The sequence below is a fragment of the Apis cerana genome, linkage group LG7 (assembly GCF_029169275.1).
Source record: "Apis cerana isolate GH-2021 linkage group LG7, AcerK_1.0, whole genome shotgun sequence".
Classification (NCBI taxonomy): domain Eukaryota; kingdom Metazoa; phylum Arthropoda; class Insecta; order Hymenoptera; family Apidae; genus Apis; species Apis cerana.
In genome coordinates, this window is record NC_083858.1 from 13,177,211 (window position 1) to 13,194,493 (window position 17,283).

Consider the following 17,283-nt stretch of genomic DNA (forward strand, 5'->3'; position numbering starts at 1 on the left):
TATACAAAGTTCTTTCATCCATAATTTTTAATTTTAAATCGTAATATATATCACAATATTTATTTTGGTTTCTTCTTATCTTATCGAAATTAAAAAAAAAAATTTTTTTCCTACATTACAAATATAATTTTTATAATTTAAAATTCTTGATAAAACAAAGTTAAACAAAGATGAAAATAGATTACTTAAAAATATACGTGTATCAACAAGTTGTTAAACACTTACAAAGTGGCCAATATTTTCCCAAGGCTATTGACATCAAGCAAAGGAGAGGATCAATGCCATCACTATGCACATGTACGCTTCAACGTGGATGAAGTTGATACGCACGACAAAACGGCGCCAATGTTTCCGGAAAAGCAATAACGTCTTTCAAAATTTTGATGCTTTTAAGAGGGTTCATACAGAATGAACAATTGGTAGAATGAGAAACAGGGAACTGAATAATTCTTGTTAAACATCGCAAGAAAAAGCTTCGTTGTCCATTCTCTTTGCATATTTTAAATTCAATTTTCTTCGAGTAATCTGCAATTTATCGATTTTTTATAAAATTTTATTACGTTCGAGTTATCATTTCAATTGCATCAAATGAAAAAAGATTACAAAGTATTAAATTTAGGACATTTTTATCTAAATAAGATAATCTTAATTTCAATTATATTTAAAAGTATATTTATAAATATATATTTATAAATATAATCATAATAAAATTATGATTTTCTCGAAGAATTTTCAATTCTGTTAAAAAAAAATGAGTATAAATATTTCGTAATACGTCATACAAAATTAAATTTCCTATTTTTATTAATCAAGGAAAGTACATTAAAATGATTAAAAGAATGAACCACGCCTAAAATAATATTTGCACGCAATTCCAGCACTTTGCTAATGTCCTAATTTTTCTAAGCTTTAAAAAAAATGAGATTAAAAATATTTAATTTTTATATAAAATAAAGAAAATTTATTGTCATCATATTTAAATTTCCATTTATAAATATAAGAATTTTATTACATGTATTTTCCTGAGACATTTATTTTTTTTTCTAAATCAAACTTTGTTACATTCATCTTATTAAAAAATATTCCATTAAAAAAATTAAATTTGCACACCATTACAGATTTTTCTTTGATGTTTATTGTCCGCTTGAAACTGTCACATTCTCCTTATTTTATCACAGATCATCTTCTTCAACGGTCGGCCACGAAGTATGTGATGAAGTGAGAAAATAGTCCAATTCTTATTATTTTATGCAACGTTGTGTCTAAAAGACTAATTTGAAACAAAAATTATATATTTTGCTATTGTTTTATTTAACATAAAAAATATTACTTTGTATTTAAAATAAAATTAGTTTCGAAATAATACTTATATTTATTTTCCTGATATTTTCCTTCGAATTATATTTATGAGTCAATAATATATATATTATACACACATATCTAATTATTTCATTTTTTCAATTTGTTTTTTCATTAACAAAATATTAAATATATTAATATCATAAAAAAAATAATCGTAATTCTGTGAATTATTATATTAACCTGTAAATAAGATTCATACCTTCTTTATTAGGCTTAATATTCATCAAAAGTAATTTTTATCAAAATAATTTATAAAATTTGAATATTTGAAATTAATAACGATTCGATCCTTTATATATTCTAAATCTCGTTTTTAAAATTCGAAATCATGAAATCTTAATGATTGCTTGTAATATTTTTTCAAACAAAAGTCAATATATATGAATCTGAATTACCGACAATGATAAAACCATTGTAAGTCAGCGCACTCTGCCACATTCATATGTAAGGTTACATACTAAGGTAGAATTTAATATTTTTATCTGAGGAAAGTTTTCATCAAATTTTCTGATATAATTTTACTTTAAATTTGATCATGGATCATAAACATTTTAAGTTTTAATTATAAAGCATTTTTTACGCAGCAGATGTAACAATGTTTTTAATGTTGGCAACTATGTTTGGCAACAGGCCATATGGACAAATAACGTGAATGTGAGCCAATTATGACACAATAATGTTTGATTATCGTATCAAACAATGCAATGTCAATAAACTACAATTTATGCATTGCATAACTGTTATACAGCATCACTTAATTATTCTACGCTCTATTATCACATATTGTTATAAATAACCTATATTCAAGGAACTCTGGAAATTTGAAAGGTTTGATTGCAAATATTTTCTAAAGAGGGCGCATCGATGAACAAGGGTGTATCATTTTTAATACAATAACAAAAGAATACTTTCTTTTGTAATTCTATCATTATATAAACGATGTATATAACTTTTTAAAATATCTATTAGAAAATTTCATAGAAATAACAGAATTACATATCAATAAAAAGTTTTTAATGTTATTAAATGCAAAGATGAATAATATGGAGAAACTTTGAATAAAATTAAATTCATTATACATTTACTATAAATTATTAAATAATATTAAAAGAGAAAATAGAAAATTTTCAAAATATATACTTCTAATATTAATAATTATTCGAGTATTGAACTATTTAGTAACTCATAACTTGCATTCCCTTTGCATTTAATCCCATCAATTACAGAGATGTGACCGAAGCGCTACTTAAGAAGCGCTTGTCAACCATAGGGTCAAAGGTATTTCTGTGAAGCCCTCGAGGTTGACGCATTTACACTTCACCACCGCAATATTGTGATACATCGTTTTGTAATAACGAAAACGTAACATGAATTACATAGCACAACAATTAAACAGCTTTGCTTACTACAAAAAAATTTTTGTTCTTTCTTTTTTTTTTTTTTTATAATTTCTTTTTGTACATTGTGCCTTAAGATAAAGACAACAATAATCATAAAACGATTGTGCAATGTATATAATATATATATATATATTCATCGAACTTCGATATTATTTAACTATCTACGTATTTATTTTGAATATATTATATTACACGTTTATACAAATATAATATATAATATATACATTATATTTATATTTTTACAGCTTTGCTTTTTTTCCCCTCTTTTTCTGCGGGATTTTATAACTGAAAGTTCCTATGAGATCACAGGATATCACTAATATATATATATATATATATAAATGGTGATCACAATAAAAATTCGACCCCATTTTATTCGGATAAGGTACAAAAAATATCGTCAGCATACACGGTATGCAGAATACGGTTTTACGATAGAATATAAAACTCATTGATGATCTATTATTAAATAATTAAAGAATAGCCTACTTTACGAGATTATCGTCCGGGATAATCGAGTCTGACTTATTAATAGAACTTCAGATCGATTGCCTCTGCGCTTAGTACATCAGAAGTTCTGAAGTATTATGTTAAAAAAACTATAAAGAACCATACTTTTCGTCTTTTTTCTTCTTCGCGTATTCACCTGTCGATGTTTTTCTCGTTTCTTTTTTTTTTCTTTTAAAACAAACTTGTATATCGTATAATATATATAATCATTTAATCAATAACAAATATTTTCAGGACATAAAGATATAAAATTGGAAAAATAATAATAATCAAAAAATTATCGATCATTAAAAACGTGCGATATGCATATCGACAGGCAAATGAACATATTTAAAGAGGAAATGAAAGCAAATAATCAAATAGATAAGAAAATAGCAATAAACTTCCAATAATGAAGCGAAAATAATTGTTACTTTGAGCGAAGGCACTTTACTCGCATAACGTTTCGCAATTTTTCGTTATACACTCCTGTAAATAATCGCACGATCGATCTACGTTCTGCTATATACATCGCTCAATTATCACTCCCATACATTTGTAACATCACTTTTGTTTCTCTTGTATCGCGATAAAATCGCTCGAATGAAACTTGACCGATGCAGTTACATGGCGGAACGTAATAACGAACGCTACAACTTCCAGGTTATCGTTATCAGGATTTAACGGATTTTTTTTTTTAATCTCTGTTTATATCTCTATCGTTTATTCAACTTTTGTTGTATACACAACACATAATTGATTCGTTTTAGAAAAGAAAATCCAGAAAGTTAGAAAATTACATGCTATAAAATGTTAATGTTGTCGATATTAAAAAAAAAAAAAAAAAGAAAAAAGAAAAAAGAAAAAATTCACAATATAAAAGGATTATTGGAAATAATTATTGCTAAACTGTTAGATACGAGAAAGGAAGTCCGAGGTGTATAAATTGTCTGATGACTGTCGTACAAGTTTCACTTAAGAGTTATTTTATCGGGAAACAAATTGCAATTGCCTTTAAAACAAGCGATTCTCGAGAATATATATTTACACGTTCGTTTCGCAAAAATATTTCGCAACATTTTGGATTACATTGCTACATGAATTGTATGTATTTCTATCTGATTTTTTTTTTTCTTTTTCGTTGAAATCATACTCATAAATATACACGCACACATACATACTCGTCGTAAGGGAAATGACACGAAAGTCCCTGATGCTAGACAAGTGTGGAACACTTAAATCACGCACACATAATGCATTGTACGGCTTGCCAGCTAAAATCGATACGATCACACACGCAGCCTCGCGGATAAAGAATTCAATGGATAAATTCCAACTTCGTAGACTTTTTTCAAAAGCAATGTAAGTAACGTAGCGGAACAAATCACTCGAGCTGCCAAAATTAACTTTCCAATTTTTTCACGAATGTATTTACACATTTACATTACATATCGTTTCATTCGTAATACTATCTATATATATTACATATCTCTCGATTCTTTACTTCGTATCGTCCTATTGGATCACCCTTTGCGATCAAATCCGTACAAACGATCTGATAAAAACAAATGATCGCTTTAGCAATAGAATAAAAAAAATAATAATAATAAAAAATAATTTACGTCAATTGTTGAATCCTCGATCGAAAATTGATCGATTGTCCAGCTGGAAATCGCAAAAGGAAATCGGAAAATTTCGTGGCCAAAAACGCAATTACACGCAATTCACTTCACGCGTTACTTCAAGCAGAGAGATACATTTGCACGCAATTAGATTTTATTCAATTCTCATCCGATGATTCGGTTACAATAGTTTGAAAAAGATTCGAAAAGAGGAAGAAGCGTAGTACACAGTGCTAAAATAGCGAAGAACCATTTAAAATGGAGAGATCCTTTCTTCTGCCTTTGTTCTATGCGCGGAGAGAAAGGTAATGATAACGCTAAAAACTGTACAATATGTATTTCATACATTCCGTTCGGGCATTCCGTAACGGCTCGTGTTACAAGTATTATATGTATATATATATATATATATATATATATTCGTATTTATCACGCTTTGTTATGTACAAATTAATATATAACGCCGCCACATTCTTTCGAATTCACCGGGACTCTTTATGCCCTTTAAAGCATTCGAAAAAAAAAAAAAAAGGAGATAATATCGATCGTCAATTTAAGTAATTTAACTTATTTCACAACAATGAAATGAATCTGTTACAGTAAATATTACGCTTATTACAGTCATTTGTATGCGCATACAATTTGCAAAAATAAATATTCATAAGTGATAAAATTTTTACTGATAGATCATATGACGTATAAAAATATGTAATGTAGAATAATTGGAATATGGATGTTTATACAAAAACATTCGTTTATTTCATATATTTTTGAGCACAACTGAAGGAATAAAAATTTGTTTCAAAATATATTTGTCGTTAAAATATTATAAATATATTATTAATAATTAATTAAAATATTTGATATTTGGATATCTTGTATATATTTTAATACATATATATTCTGTACATTTTTGCACATTTAAATTTCTAAATAAATGCATAAACATCCACAAAATAATGGTAATATTAATAATGTAAATGTATCCGTAAATAATGAAATTAAAAAGTTATGTACATGAATGAATGCATTATCTAATAAATGAATACATTTACAAGCGATAATAAAGGTTTTTATAATTAATTTTACATAAATACATACATTGACTAGTGAGTAAGTGTATGTATTTATTATGTTATAATCGATAAAATATTTTTTAATTATAATCAAAAAATAATTAAAAAATTTCAATATTCCGATATTATAGAATGAATAAAAAATATTTGAACAAAAAAAAAAAAAAGAATTTATCTCTCGAGCGATTACCGTCAAACCACGGACAACGAAACAAAGAACCAAAAAAATCGATTTTTCGTGACTGAAAAGAAGAATAACGTAGATCTATAGAGATTTCAAATAATAAAAACACTATGAATCAATAAAAGAACTACGACAGACTTTTTCAATTTACAAATAACGATCTACATTTTTATTCTTTATATATATATATAAAAAAAAAGAAGCAAAAAAAGAAAGAAAAAAAGAATCGTGTCTCAGAAAAAAAATAAAATTTTTATAGATCAAATGATCGATAAGTTCTTAAATATTTCGAATTTAATAAAATAAATTTTTAAAACGAAGCAATTTCTTAATTAAATTATTAGATTAAATGATTAAAATGCACGAATTAAAAAAAAAAAAAAAAAGAAAAAAAAAAAGATCATTGATCGAATGAAGAAAAAGGAGAAAAAACTATAGATCTACAAATTTACAATGATCGCACCTGCGAATTCATAAATGAAATAATGAAAATCGACGCTTTAGTTTCTCTACCAGAAACCATTGTAAATAGAGAAAATAAAACGTTCTTCTTTTTCTTCTTTTTTTTTTCCTGTTGATCACGTAATGCTTTAAAGGGTTAAATAAATGGGTACAAAAAAAATACAATATACATTAAGCAGGATTACGTTTGTCGATCGTGGTGGCAAGGTCCTCGGTAGATTGTAATGTTTTATTAAACAATCATAATTAATTTTCCAAGGATTTATCTTGCTATACTTATTTTCTGTGCGTTTCACTATCAATATCTACATATTTTCTTTGCTCTTTTCTAATGATGCGTTTGCTCGTCAATTGAATTTATATAATAAAAAAAAAAAAAAAAAAACATTACTATTTGTTACAAAAATTCCTCCAACTTCTCTCCTATTATGAGATTCGTACAAAATAATATCAACATTCAAAATTTACACAAAATCAATTTTAAACGCTTAAACTTATATTTATAAACTTATAATTAGATAAAGGAACTGCTGTCGGTCGAGTCGCGTATATTCATAATTACATATATATATTGTGTAAATACACACACATATACATATACGCAAGAACATAGCTTTACAATTTTTTGTAAAAAATATTCCATCGACATTTTATCATTTCTATTCTTTTTTTCAAATCAGGTAAACTGAAATGTATGAAAATATTCGACGAAGTGGAGGAAAAAAGACACGAAACAAAACGGAAAAAGAAAACAGGTTGATCAAGCAAACGAATCATTATTAACAAAATTCATTTGTTAAATTTCTTTTTTTTTTTTTCCCGTACAATAGTCTTTGTTCCTTCGCAATGGAAAAAACAAAAACAAAATACGAATCATCATCGTACATCGGGGACAGGTATTCATTATTGACCTGTTCTTCTATTCGATTTTGCGATTTCGCTTAATACATAATAATCTTTACAGTTTTTCCTCATTTTTTAATATTTTTGTCTCTTTTCTTTTCTCTATAAAAATGAAATAATAATAACCGCGTATATGAGACTTATTACGTTACGCATACATTTTAGAAAAAAATGGGGGAAATGTACGAAGTGGACCAGAACATAAACATTGTATTTTTATTAATACACTTTCAAGATTCATTGACATATGCCTGTTTATAAACGAGCCTCGACGAAATTAATAAGAAGCGTAGACAGGTGGATAAAGAAAACAGGCAATTGATGTTTATTTACGGTTAGAGGCAAGTGAATAAAAAGAAGCGACCCGTGAAACGAATTCTAAAAAAAAAAAAAAAAAAAGAGTTCTCTTCCTCTTTTTTTCCTTTCTTGTTTTAAACAAGCCGCACCTTTGATTTTGATTCCTGTATTGTGCAGGGATCAAGAATCAAATCAAAACTTCAAATTACGAAATCATTTTCACAGGTCAACCCACCTGACGGAGATTATTTTTTTCTTTTTTATGCTTGTACTTGTAATAACACATACAGAAGTTTCTTTTTTTTTTCTTTTTTTTTTTTTTTTAGTAAAACAGAAATTTCTTTTGTCTTACATAAAATCCTAAAAGATAATACCGATTATTACGGAAGCGACAATCTATCGACACCATTATAATCAATACATCATTATAATCTTTTTTATGATATATAAATCGATATTTATATCATCACTGATTGGAAATGTTCATGATAACGTTGTATTAAAGGCGTCAAAAGTACCGCTTCAATAATACATCTAAATTTTTAACAAATGTGTGTACATGTATGTGAAAATCGAATGAAGTTTTTCGAAGAGAAAATAGCGATAGAGACAGAGAGAGACAGAGACAGAGACATAGAGACATAGACATAGAGAGAGAGAGAGAGAGAGAGAGAGAGAGAGAGAACGCATTAAATGTGTACGTGTACATTCTTCATATATCTATATATCTATATTTTTATTTATATATGTATATAGGCGAATTAATCGCACAGAAGCGTGAATCTTCACAAAGAAGATTACGTCATTATATCGTCTTTGCCCCCATTTTCCCATCTACATGTTAAGAGACGCACGCAAAGTAATGTCCCAGTCCTACATGACGTTCCGACGATGAGTCTTCTTCCTTCGTTTAATAATATTTTTAACAAGTATATGTACAGAATAGAAAAAACGGTTGTTTTCTTCTCGTTATGTTGTCAAAAGCGGTGCAAATTTTTTTCTTGGTAAAAATTGCAGCGAAAGTTTTTTTTTTTCATTTTCATTTCCTTCGAGCATATAATAAACGAAAATTCATGCACTTTCTACCAATTATTACCACGTCCCCGACCTCTGAAACCATTTCCCCTAAATTGTCCACCGCGTTTCAATCCTCTAGGCATAAAATTACCAATTACAGGGCGAGGACCTCTATCCATCCAAGGAGCTCTGGGACCACCTCTGAACCCTCTACCCCTTGGTAGGCCCCCTCTCCATGGAGGAAATGGAACAGGACCACTAAGACGTGGTCGAAAGTTCGGTCCTTCAAAATCGTATATCCCCGGATGTGACTCTGCCGATACCTGTGGTATAGGCCCGTTCAAACCTGCATCAGTCTCGGTTGGAGTCTGAGGACCATTCGATAAAAGTCTCTTCTTACTAGAGCTAACATCGTTCTCATCAAAGTTGCCATTTGTCGACGGTCTCTTCAATTCGTTACTTGGCATTGAGTTTCCAAGATCGTCTAATTGATCCGATATATGTTGTTGTTGCTGTTGAGATTGATCGAAGTTAATATCTTGTTCGGCATTTTCAATCGATCCGCTACTCTCGCAAGTTTTTTCCGATATCATAGCTTCTGATTCAACGTGTTCCTCATATTCGGAAATAGATACGTATTGATTATGTTGTGAGTCTTTAGAATCCGTTATAACGGGTACAACGGTCACTTGGTTCATCGTTGGTTGTTGTTCGTCCGACTCCGCAACCGGTGGCTCGGATTCATGTTCATGAACAAGATTCGAACCACTTGAATAAATGGACTGCTGGTCGAGCTCCCGTGAATTTGGCGTACCATGCGACAATCTACGATCTTGACAATTTTCTTCTTGTTCCGTATCCACAGGATGTTCTACATTTGCTGCTATTTCCTTCTCATTAGGTAATCCTATAGGCATACCCTCTTCGTCGATTATGACAACAGTATCCGGTGCTGGTACTAACAGAGGTCTACTATTGGGTAAAATTTCTGGCGAAGATCTTTGATGTTCTTGAGTTCTAGATTTACGGTTGTTTTGAATGTTTCTCGATTTATGGTCATCCGAGTATCTATCCCGTCGATTTCTCGCAAATCCACGGCCACCACGACCTCCTCGATCATTCCGATGAAAACCAATATCTCGATGTTGATGATCGACTGGTTGAGAATACCTCCCACGCATTTGTGGCTCGCCAAGAAATTCTTGATTAGGTCGTAAAGCATGATTCTCACGATATTCAAATTCTTGTTTTGGAAATTCTGGTTGCATTTGATGAAAGTCTTGCTGACCAAAATCTGGCTGATTTTGAATAAAATTTGGCGGTGGTCTATTCTGATGGAAATTTGTTTGAGCTGGATGGAATTCTGTAGCGGAATTATGTCGAAAATCTGTTTGATCTTGATGAAAAGATGGTTGACCTGGATGAAATTGTGGCGGTGGAGGTGGAGGTGGTGGAGGTCCTGAATGCATCATATGTACATCTTGCATAATTTGTCCATGCGATCCTGGCATTTGGCCTGCGGGAAGCGGAATCATTCGCATATCCATATCCATGTGTTGCGAAGATGCTGATGGATTACCGACTCTCATGTCCCTATCTTGCGATCGCACGTCAACCAACACCCTTCCTTTTGGCTTACTGTCAGTTTCATCATCCGACATTTCCATGTCAACACTTTCCACGATATCGCCCGGTTGCATGTGTTGCCTGATTACGCATTATAAAGTATTGAGATTGTTACGATGAAAAAAAAATTACTATAACATAATCCTATCAGATTCTAGTAATTAAAAGTTTTATTGTCTTACCGGTAATCCTGATCGCTGGTAGACCACAAATTGTTACTATTCGATATCACATTCATAGAAGTATCGTTAACATTATGATTTGCTGGACTTCCTGTTAAGCTAATTAAATTACGATGGTCAACATCCGCTGCTTTCATTAAACGATATGGTAATTGATTTTCCACTGTCATTGGAATTGGTATTACCCTAAGGAAGACGTTTTTCTTTTTTTCTTTCTTTCTTTTTTTCTTTTTTTCTTTTTTCTTAAAATCTACATAATTTAATTTAAATTTTTTATTAAATTTTTTACCTATGATCTACATCTCCGGCGGTACTCAAAAGAGATTCTTGCGGTTGAGAATCATCATATTCAACTGGATCTGTAAATCCCGCTTTTTCATACATGGGTGGTGATTCTGGCGTTTCGGATAGAATTTCGTTCTTTCCTCTCACAATATTAGTCCATGTAGATTCATTATTAGAGTCCCATCTATCTGTATCACCGTCCATCCATGTTTTTGTTTTTTCATCACATTCACCAGGCCAAGTTGGATTCATACTATTTTTTCCTACAAATTTTATAAAACTTAATATACGTTATAAATTTATAATAGCATGATGTCGAATTATTATTTATTACATCCAATATAAATTCATACCCTTTTCTTCCCATTTGGCTGGTTCCTTTATAGTTTCATTTGGAGGTGTCCATGTAGGAAATTTTGGTGGTAACTTATTATAACAATTTTCATCGTCAAGAAAAATAGGCGGAGGTAACGGTGGAGGTGGTAAAGGATTAACAGTGTTATTATTAGTAGGACCATCAAAAGGTACAGTAATGTTACTTTGACTGTTTTGACTGGAGTATGGTGAAGGAGTATGCGATTCGCCTGATAAATTCCGAACAGGTAATGGAGTACTATGAGTTATTGGACAAGTATTTACACCTATAGGTGCATTCTGATTACCCATAATTCTTGACATCACAGGAGTTACAGAATGCTGCCCTAACACAGGTGAATGTCTATAATTCGAACGCTGTGGTGACTCTACTCGTGATTCTGGAATATCTAAACCAAGACCTGGAATACCACCAGGATCTTGTGTTCCATCAGAAGAAGGAAGAACAGTTTTTAAAAAACTAGAGATATTAAAATCCGCGCTATTACTTTCATTTTTGGAGGGTCTCATGTTGATTACCTCTATTGGTTTAGCCTAGTAAAATAATATTTTTATAATGTTTAATTAATGTTTTAACTAATGCATATTTTATTAATATATATTTTATGTATATTATGATAAATATTTATTTTATTAAAATATACCTCTATTGAGTCGTTATATTGCTGTGATATTCCAGTAGGTGTTGATGATCTTTCATTAAATATATTTCTCTTTAAAATGAAAAACAAATAATTTATGACAATATTTATTAAAATTATTATATAATCTTTCAATTCAATTATATAAGCAACAATCTATCTTACCATATTACCAAAATCCACATTTCCTCCCATAAAAGATGAAAAATTATTAGTAAAATCACCAGAATCATTAACTTGACCCATTTCTGGAGCTGGTACAGGCACTGGATCATAATCATGTGAATATGAACCATACATAGATGGTGGTGCTACATCTATCATTCCTAATTGATTTTGAGATTGAGTTTCTTCTCCTGGAAGTTCGATATCACTATCAGGACTTGGAGATGGGGCATTTATATCTGGTGATGGAATTGGTGAAACTAATGTTGGTAAAAGTTCATCCAATTTTTTCTTCAAATTTTTTACGCGACTACCAAAATTTCTGTATGCCTATTAATGAAGGATATTAAAAATATTAAAAAATATTAGTAAGTATAATAAATATCATTTTTTTTTATTATACTTACATTAGTAACTATTTTCACTTCACCTCTTTGAGTTTCATAAAATTGATCAGCTTGCTCTAATAGTTCAAGTACTTGGGTTCTTTCTCTAATTTCTGCTTCTAATGCACGAACATAATTTTCAACATTTCTAACTGCTAGATCTACTTCTTTCTCTGCATCTTCAACCCTTCTTCTATCTTTTAAAGAAGCACATAATTCTTCTGCATTTTCTATATCTATATTACTTTCACGTAAATCTCTTAATCGGGCATCAGTTGCTTGTTCTAATGTAGCACATGATCTCATAGTAGAGATAAGTAAGGCAGCTTGAAATTCTTCAGGTGGTACTGTTGGCTGAGGTTCTAATTTCTTTTTTGGTGCTGCCGAAATTAATCCTGACAAATCTGCGAGAAATTCTTCATCGTATACTTGTCTTTGATCCCAAATTTTGAAAATCCTTAATATACGATGTTTCACTTTTTCATCTCTAACCATAGTCGTTGCTCGTTGCAAAGTAGTGCCCCATGATTCCACAAATTCAAAATTTTTTCTCTTAGAGTATTGAATAACATCATTTGCCAGGTAAAATAGTGTAAGCCGGTGCTCAACTTTTACTGTTATTTAAGAAAACATCATTGTCATCCAATAAGTTACAATTAATTAAACACCATTCAACAATGATTTTAAAAATATTTAAGTAAATTATACATAAACATTTACATAAAAATATATATTCATAATAAAAATTGAAATAAAATTAGATCTAATTATTAATAAAATACTAAATTTATGTTTAATCATATACATATTTCATTTTAAAATTAAATATTTTATTAATAAAATTTTTTAATTTCTACTGTTTACAAAATTTTAAAAAATAATTCTATTTTTGATTACGCATAACATAATGCAATCTATACTTTTAAATGTAAACAAAAAAAAATGCAATAAAATTAGACTATATAATAAACTATATAATAATGCAATTTTATATTGAAATAAATATAAACTTACCCTTCTTTAAAACTTGTAACCAGGTAGCTACAATTTTCTTATGATGTTGTCTCCTTTCTAAACACCAAGCTGAAAGACCTTGTATTGACTCCTGTGAATCCTTCAATGTATGAAGTCTTCGCTCAAAGAGCTCTACATCAAAATCACTTGTCGCCATTATGGATTAAAACAATGTGCTGTTTATAAACTTGATCCAATGTCACGTTTTAACGTGAACCACCGAGAGGAACACGTGGAATGTTGATCGGATATCATAGGTATGCCTACTTAGTCAATCAACCTAACCAAGTAATATTGCCACTATATCAATCGCTCGGGTAATTAACCTCATAAATATTCATTCGAATCAAACCATTTTATTCTCTATTTTATAATAACATTTTTTAGTTCCACGAATGTTGTTTCGCTTAGAAAACAATAGAAATTTCTGAAAATCACTTGAATCAGTATTCGTGTAATCTACACGCTTAAGACACCGCTTTTACGACGCTTATAACGTTCAAAAAAACTCTTTCAATCCCACAAGAAAATCTGTCGTAACAATAATTTCATTCACTTGATATTATTATACACGTAACATGTCAACTTTTGTTGGATATTTCAAAACTGTTGTATTTCTATATGACCGATCTTGAAAACAAGAATCCGCCATCTTTTCAGAACCAAAACACGAGCGCGCAATGGCCGGCGCGATTTTCTAGTATACATATATAGCTCGAGACAAAATTCAGGAAGAACATTTTTACAGGATACATCGTATTTCACTCTCAAACTTCTCGATTGATCTCTCTATTAAATGATACTTTTTTCAGGTAACAGTTTGTAATTTAGTTCTTCTATCATTGACAATAAATCAATCATTTGTAATTTTTTCGTATTTTAATAATATCATGTTGGTTTCCAATTTAAGAAGGTTATTAATTAAACAAAATCTAAACTCGAGGTATGGACAATGAATTGTGAAAATGAAGAATACTAAACATGTTTCAAAATGAATGAATGTTTTTTGACAATTAATACATAATGATCTGTTTTCGAACGATATGTATGTAAATAAATGTATCTTTATCTAACATTTCTATTTTTTCTTGAACATGGTTTGATTAAATGCAAATTACAATCAATATTGTCTGTGCTTTTCTAATGATAATTTAATGAATTTAGTATAACGTAAGTACAAACTTTATTATCAATTAATTGTATAATTATCAAAGAAATTGAATTTGATGACATAAAAAGCGACATCTAGAAAGTTAGTAACATAAACTCTCCAATCTATTTATGAGTTATACGTGGTTGAATATAGTTATAGTTGCAAAGTAGCTTCGTCATTTTACTGCTTATTTTGCATTTTTTTATTATTTATAAGTAAGCACAAAGTCCATATAAAGTCTAACAATATCTATATAGCTAACAAATTTCATTTATTATCTTTTGTTGAAATTTCAGGGTTTATTTCAAAGAAGATTTTAAAATGTCACCAAGAATGAAAATTTATGTTATCGGTGTGGGCATGACAAAATTCGAAAAACCAGGTAAACGGGAAAATTTTGACTATCCAGACATGGCAAAAGAAGCCGTTACAAAAGCTTTACAGGATGCAAGAATTTCTTATGATACTGTAAAAGCTGCTTGTGTTGGATATGTTTATGGAGATTCTACTTGTGGTCAACGAGCATTATATGATGTTGGTCTTACTGGTTGCCCTATATATAATGTAAATAATAATTGTTCCACTGGTTCAACTGCTTTATTAATGGCTAAACAAATTATTGAAACTGGCTCTGCTGATTGTGTATTGGCTCTTGGTTTTGAAAAAATGGAAAAGGGTTCATTAGTATCTAAATTTTTGGATCGTACCAATCCTATGGATAAACATGTAGAACTTATGTCTAACATAGCTGGTGAGTTATTTTAAATTATTATTAAACTATTTTCATTTAAAAATTTTTATTTTATTTTTGTTGTCTTTTTATATTATATACTTTTAATTTAAGGCATAAATGAAAGCCCAATCACTGCCCAATTGTTTGGAAATGCTGGATTAGAACATATGAAAAAATATGGTACTAAACCTGAGCATTTTGCAAAAATTGCTTATAAGAATCATTTACATTCTGTGAATAATCCATATTCACAGTTTCAAGAAAAATATAGTTTGGAACAAATAATGAGTTCTCCAACAGTATTTGGACCACTTACCAAACTTCAATGTTGTCCAACATCTGATGGCTCAGCAGCTGTAATTTTGGCTAATGCAGATTTTGTTCATAAACATAAACTTGAATCTCAAGCAGTAGAAATTATAGCAATGGAAATGTGTACAGATTTAGCTTCAACATTCACAGAGAAGAGTTCTATTAAACTTATTGGGTAATAAACAATTTAAAAATTTTATAGCATATTTATAGCATATAAGTTTTATATTTTGAATAATTACAATATTAAGAATAAAGATAAATAACTATTATTTTATCATTTTATAGATATGATATGACAAGAAATGCTGCTGAAAAAGTATTTACTCAGACTTCTTACAAACCAAGTGATGTGGACGTCATAGAATTGCATGATTGCTTTTCAATTAATGAACTTATTACTTATGAAGCATTGGGACTTTGTCCTCCAGGTCAGGGTGGAAAGTTAGTTGATGCTGGAGACAATACATATGGAGGCAAATTTGTAATAAATCCTAGTGGTGGTTTAATTTCAAAAGGACATCCTTTGGGAGCAACAGGATTAGCACAATGTGCTGAGCTTTCTTGGCAACTTCGAGGACAAGCTGGCAAACGACAAGTACCAAAAGCAAAACTTGCCCTACAACATAATATAGGATTAGGTGGAGCAGTTGTCGTTGCTTTGTATCGTATGGGTTTTCCTCAACAATTTGAAAAAACTAAGAAAAATTCAAGTGCAACTCCTGATCCAAATCAATTCAAGGCAAATGCATTATTTAAGTTATTAGAAATTGCAATGCAAGACGATGAAGATAATTTAATTGAAAAAGTTCGGGGAGTATATGGATTTAAAGTAAACAATGGAACAACGGAAGGCTATTGGATTGTAGATGCTAAAACAGGGAAAGGAAAAATAGAATATTATGGAAAATCTAAACCTGATGTTGTGATTACAATTAATGATATGGATATTGTAGATTTTATTTCTGGAAAATTAAATCCACAAAAAGCATTTTTTCAAGGAAAGATTAAGATTCAAGGAAACATGGGAATGGCAATGAAATTAATTGAGTTACAAAAACGTGCTGCTAAAAAGATTGAACTTCTTCGTTCTAAATTATAAAAAATAAAAAAAATGGAAATGTATAAATACTTAATTCAAGAAAAGTTAACTTTCGATATCAAAATATAATTTGAAAACTCAGAAATTACACATTTATAATCAAAATATTATTATAATTTAGATTGAAATTCACTTAAAATCTGCATATTCATTCTGCAATATAAAATATAAATCATCATTTATATATACAAAAAATTGAATTCTTTAAAAGATAATATCTTTTAAAGAATCCAATTCTTTTTTTTCTGTACAATAGACAGAAAGAAAAAAAAATATTTTAGAAATTTCATATAAGATATATTGATAGCTAGTATTTCGTATTAAAATTCTATTTTTATAAATGTTATTTCATTTTAAAAAAAATATATTAAATAAAAAAAGACGGGATTTACAAAGAAATAAACATTCCTTTTATAAGGGAGATAATATAAATAAGTCATAAAGAATAAAAGTTATAATCAATCATTTAATTAACGAATATTTGTTAATCTTACAAA

At 29.5% G+C, this 17,283-nt stretch overlaps 2 protein-coding genes and 1 long non-coding RNA gene across 5 annotated transcripts; 2 read left to right on the plus strand and 1 right to left on the minus strand.

Annotated features, from left to right (window-relative positions):
• Positions 1-1,791: 1,791 nt before the first annotated feature.
• LOC114577733 (uncharacterized) lies at positions 1,792-6,531 on the plus strand. Its single transcript, XR_003698023.2, has 2 exons — positions 1,792-2,190; positions 3,008-6,531. It is a non-coding gene; the product is annotated as an uncharacterized LOC114577733 (long non-coding RNA).
• Positions 6,532-8,088: 1,557 nt separating this feature from the next.
• LOC107999393 (uncharacterized) lies at positions 8,089-13,830 on the minus strand. The gene is made up of 8 exons (XM_017059193.3): positions 13,487-13,830; positions 12,494-13,086; positions 12,087-12,416; positions 11,925-11,993; positions 11,259-11,814; positions 10,910-11,168; positions 10,621-10,806; positions 8,089-10,519 (listed from the first exon to the last, which is right to left on the minus strand). The coding sequence occupies exons 1-8, from the start codon at positions 13,641-13,643 to the stop codon at positions 8,878-8,880; spliced, it is 3,792 nt and encodes a 1,263-aa protein (XP_016914682.1). The 5' UTR covers positions 13,644-13,830; the 3' UTR covers positions 8,089-8,877.
• Positions 13,831-14,156: 326 nt separating this feature from the next.
• On the plus strand, positions 14,157-16,891 carry LOC107999394 (sterol carrier protein 2). 3 transcript variants are annotated; one of them, XM_062077385.1, is made up of 4 exons: positions 14,157-14,298; positions 14,936-15,390; positions 15,484-15,859; positions 15,973-16,891. In XM_062077385.1, the coding sequence occupies exons 2-4, from the start codon at positions 14,961-14,963 to the stop codon at positions 16,784-16,786; spliced, it is 1,620 nt and encodes a 539-aa protein (XP_061933369.1). In that variant the 5' UTR covers positions 14,157-14,298; positions 14,936-14,960; the 3' UTR covers positions 16,787-16,891. The 3 variants fall into 3 exon arrangements, with proteins under 3 accessions (XP_061933369.1, XP_061933370.1, XP_016914684.1); XM_062077386.1 differs by lacking the exon at positions 14,157-14,298 and adding an exon at positions 14,640-14,656; XM_017059195.3 differs by lacking the exon at positions 14,157-14,298 and adding an exon at positions 14,718-14,854.
• Positions 16,892-17,283: the final 392 nt, after the last annotated feature.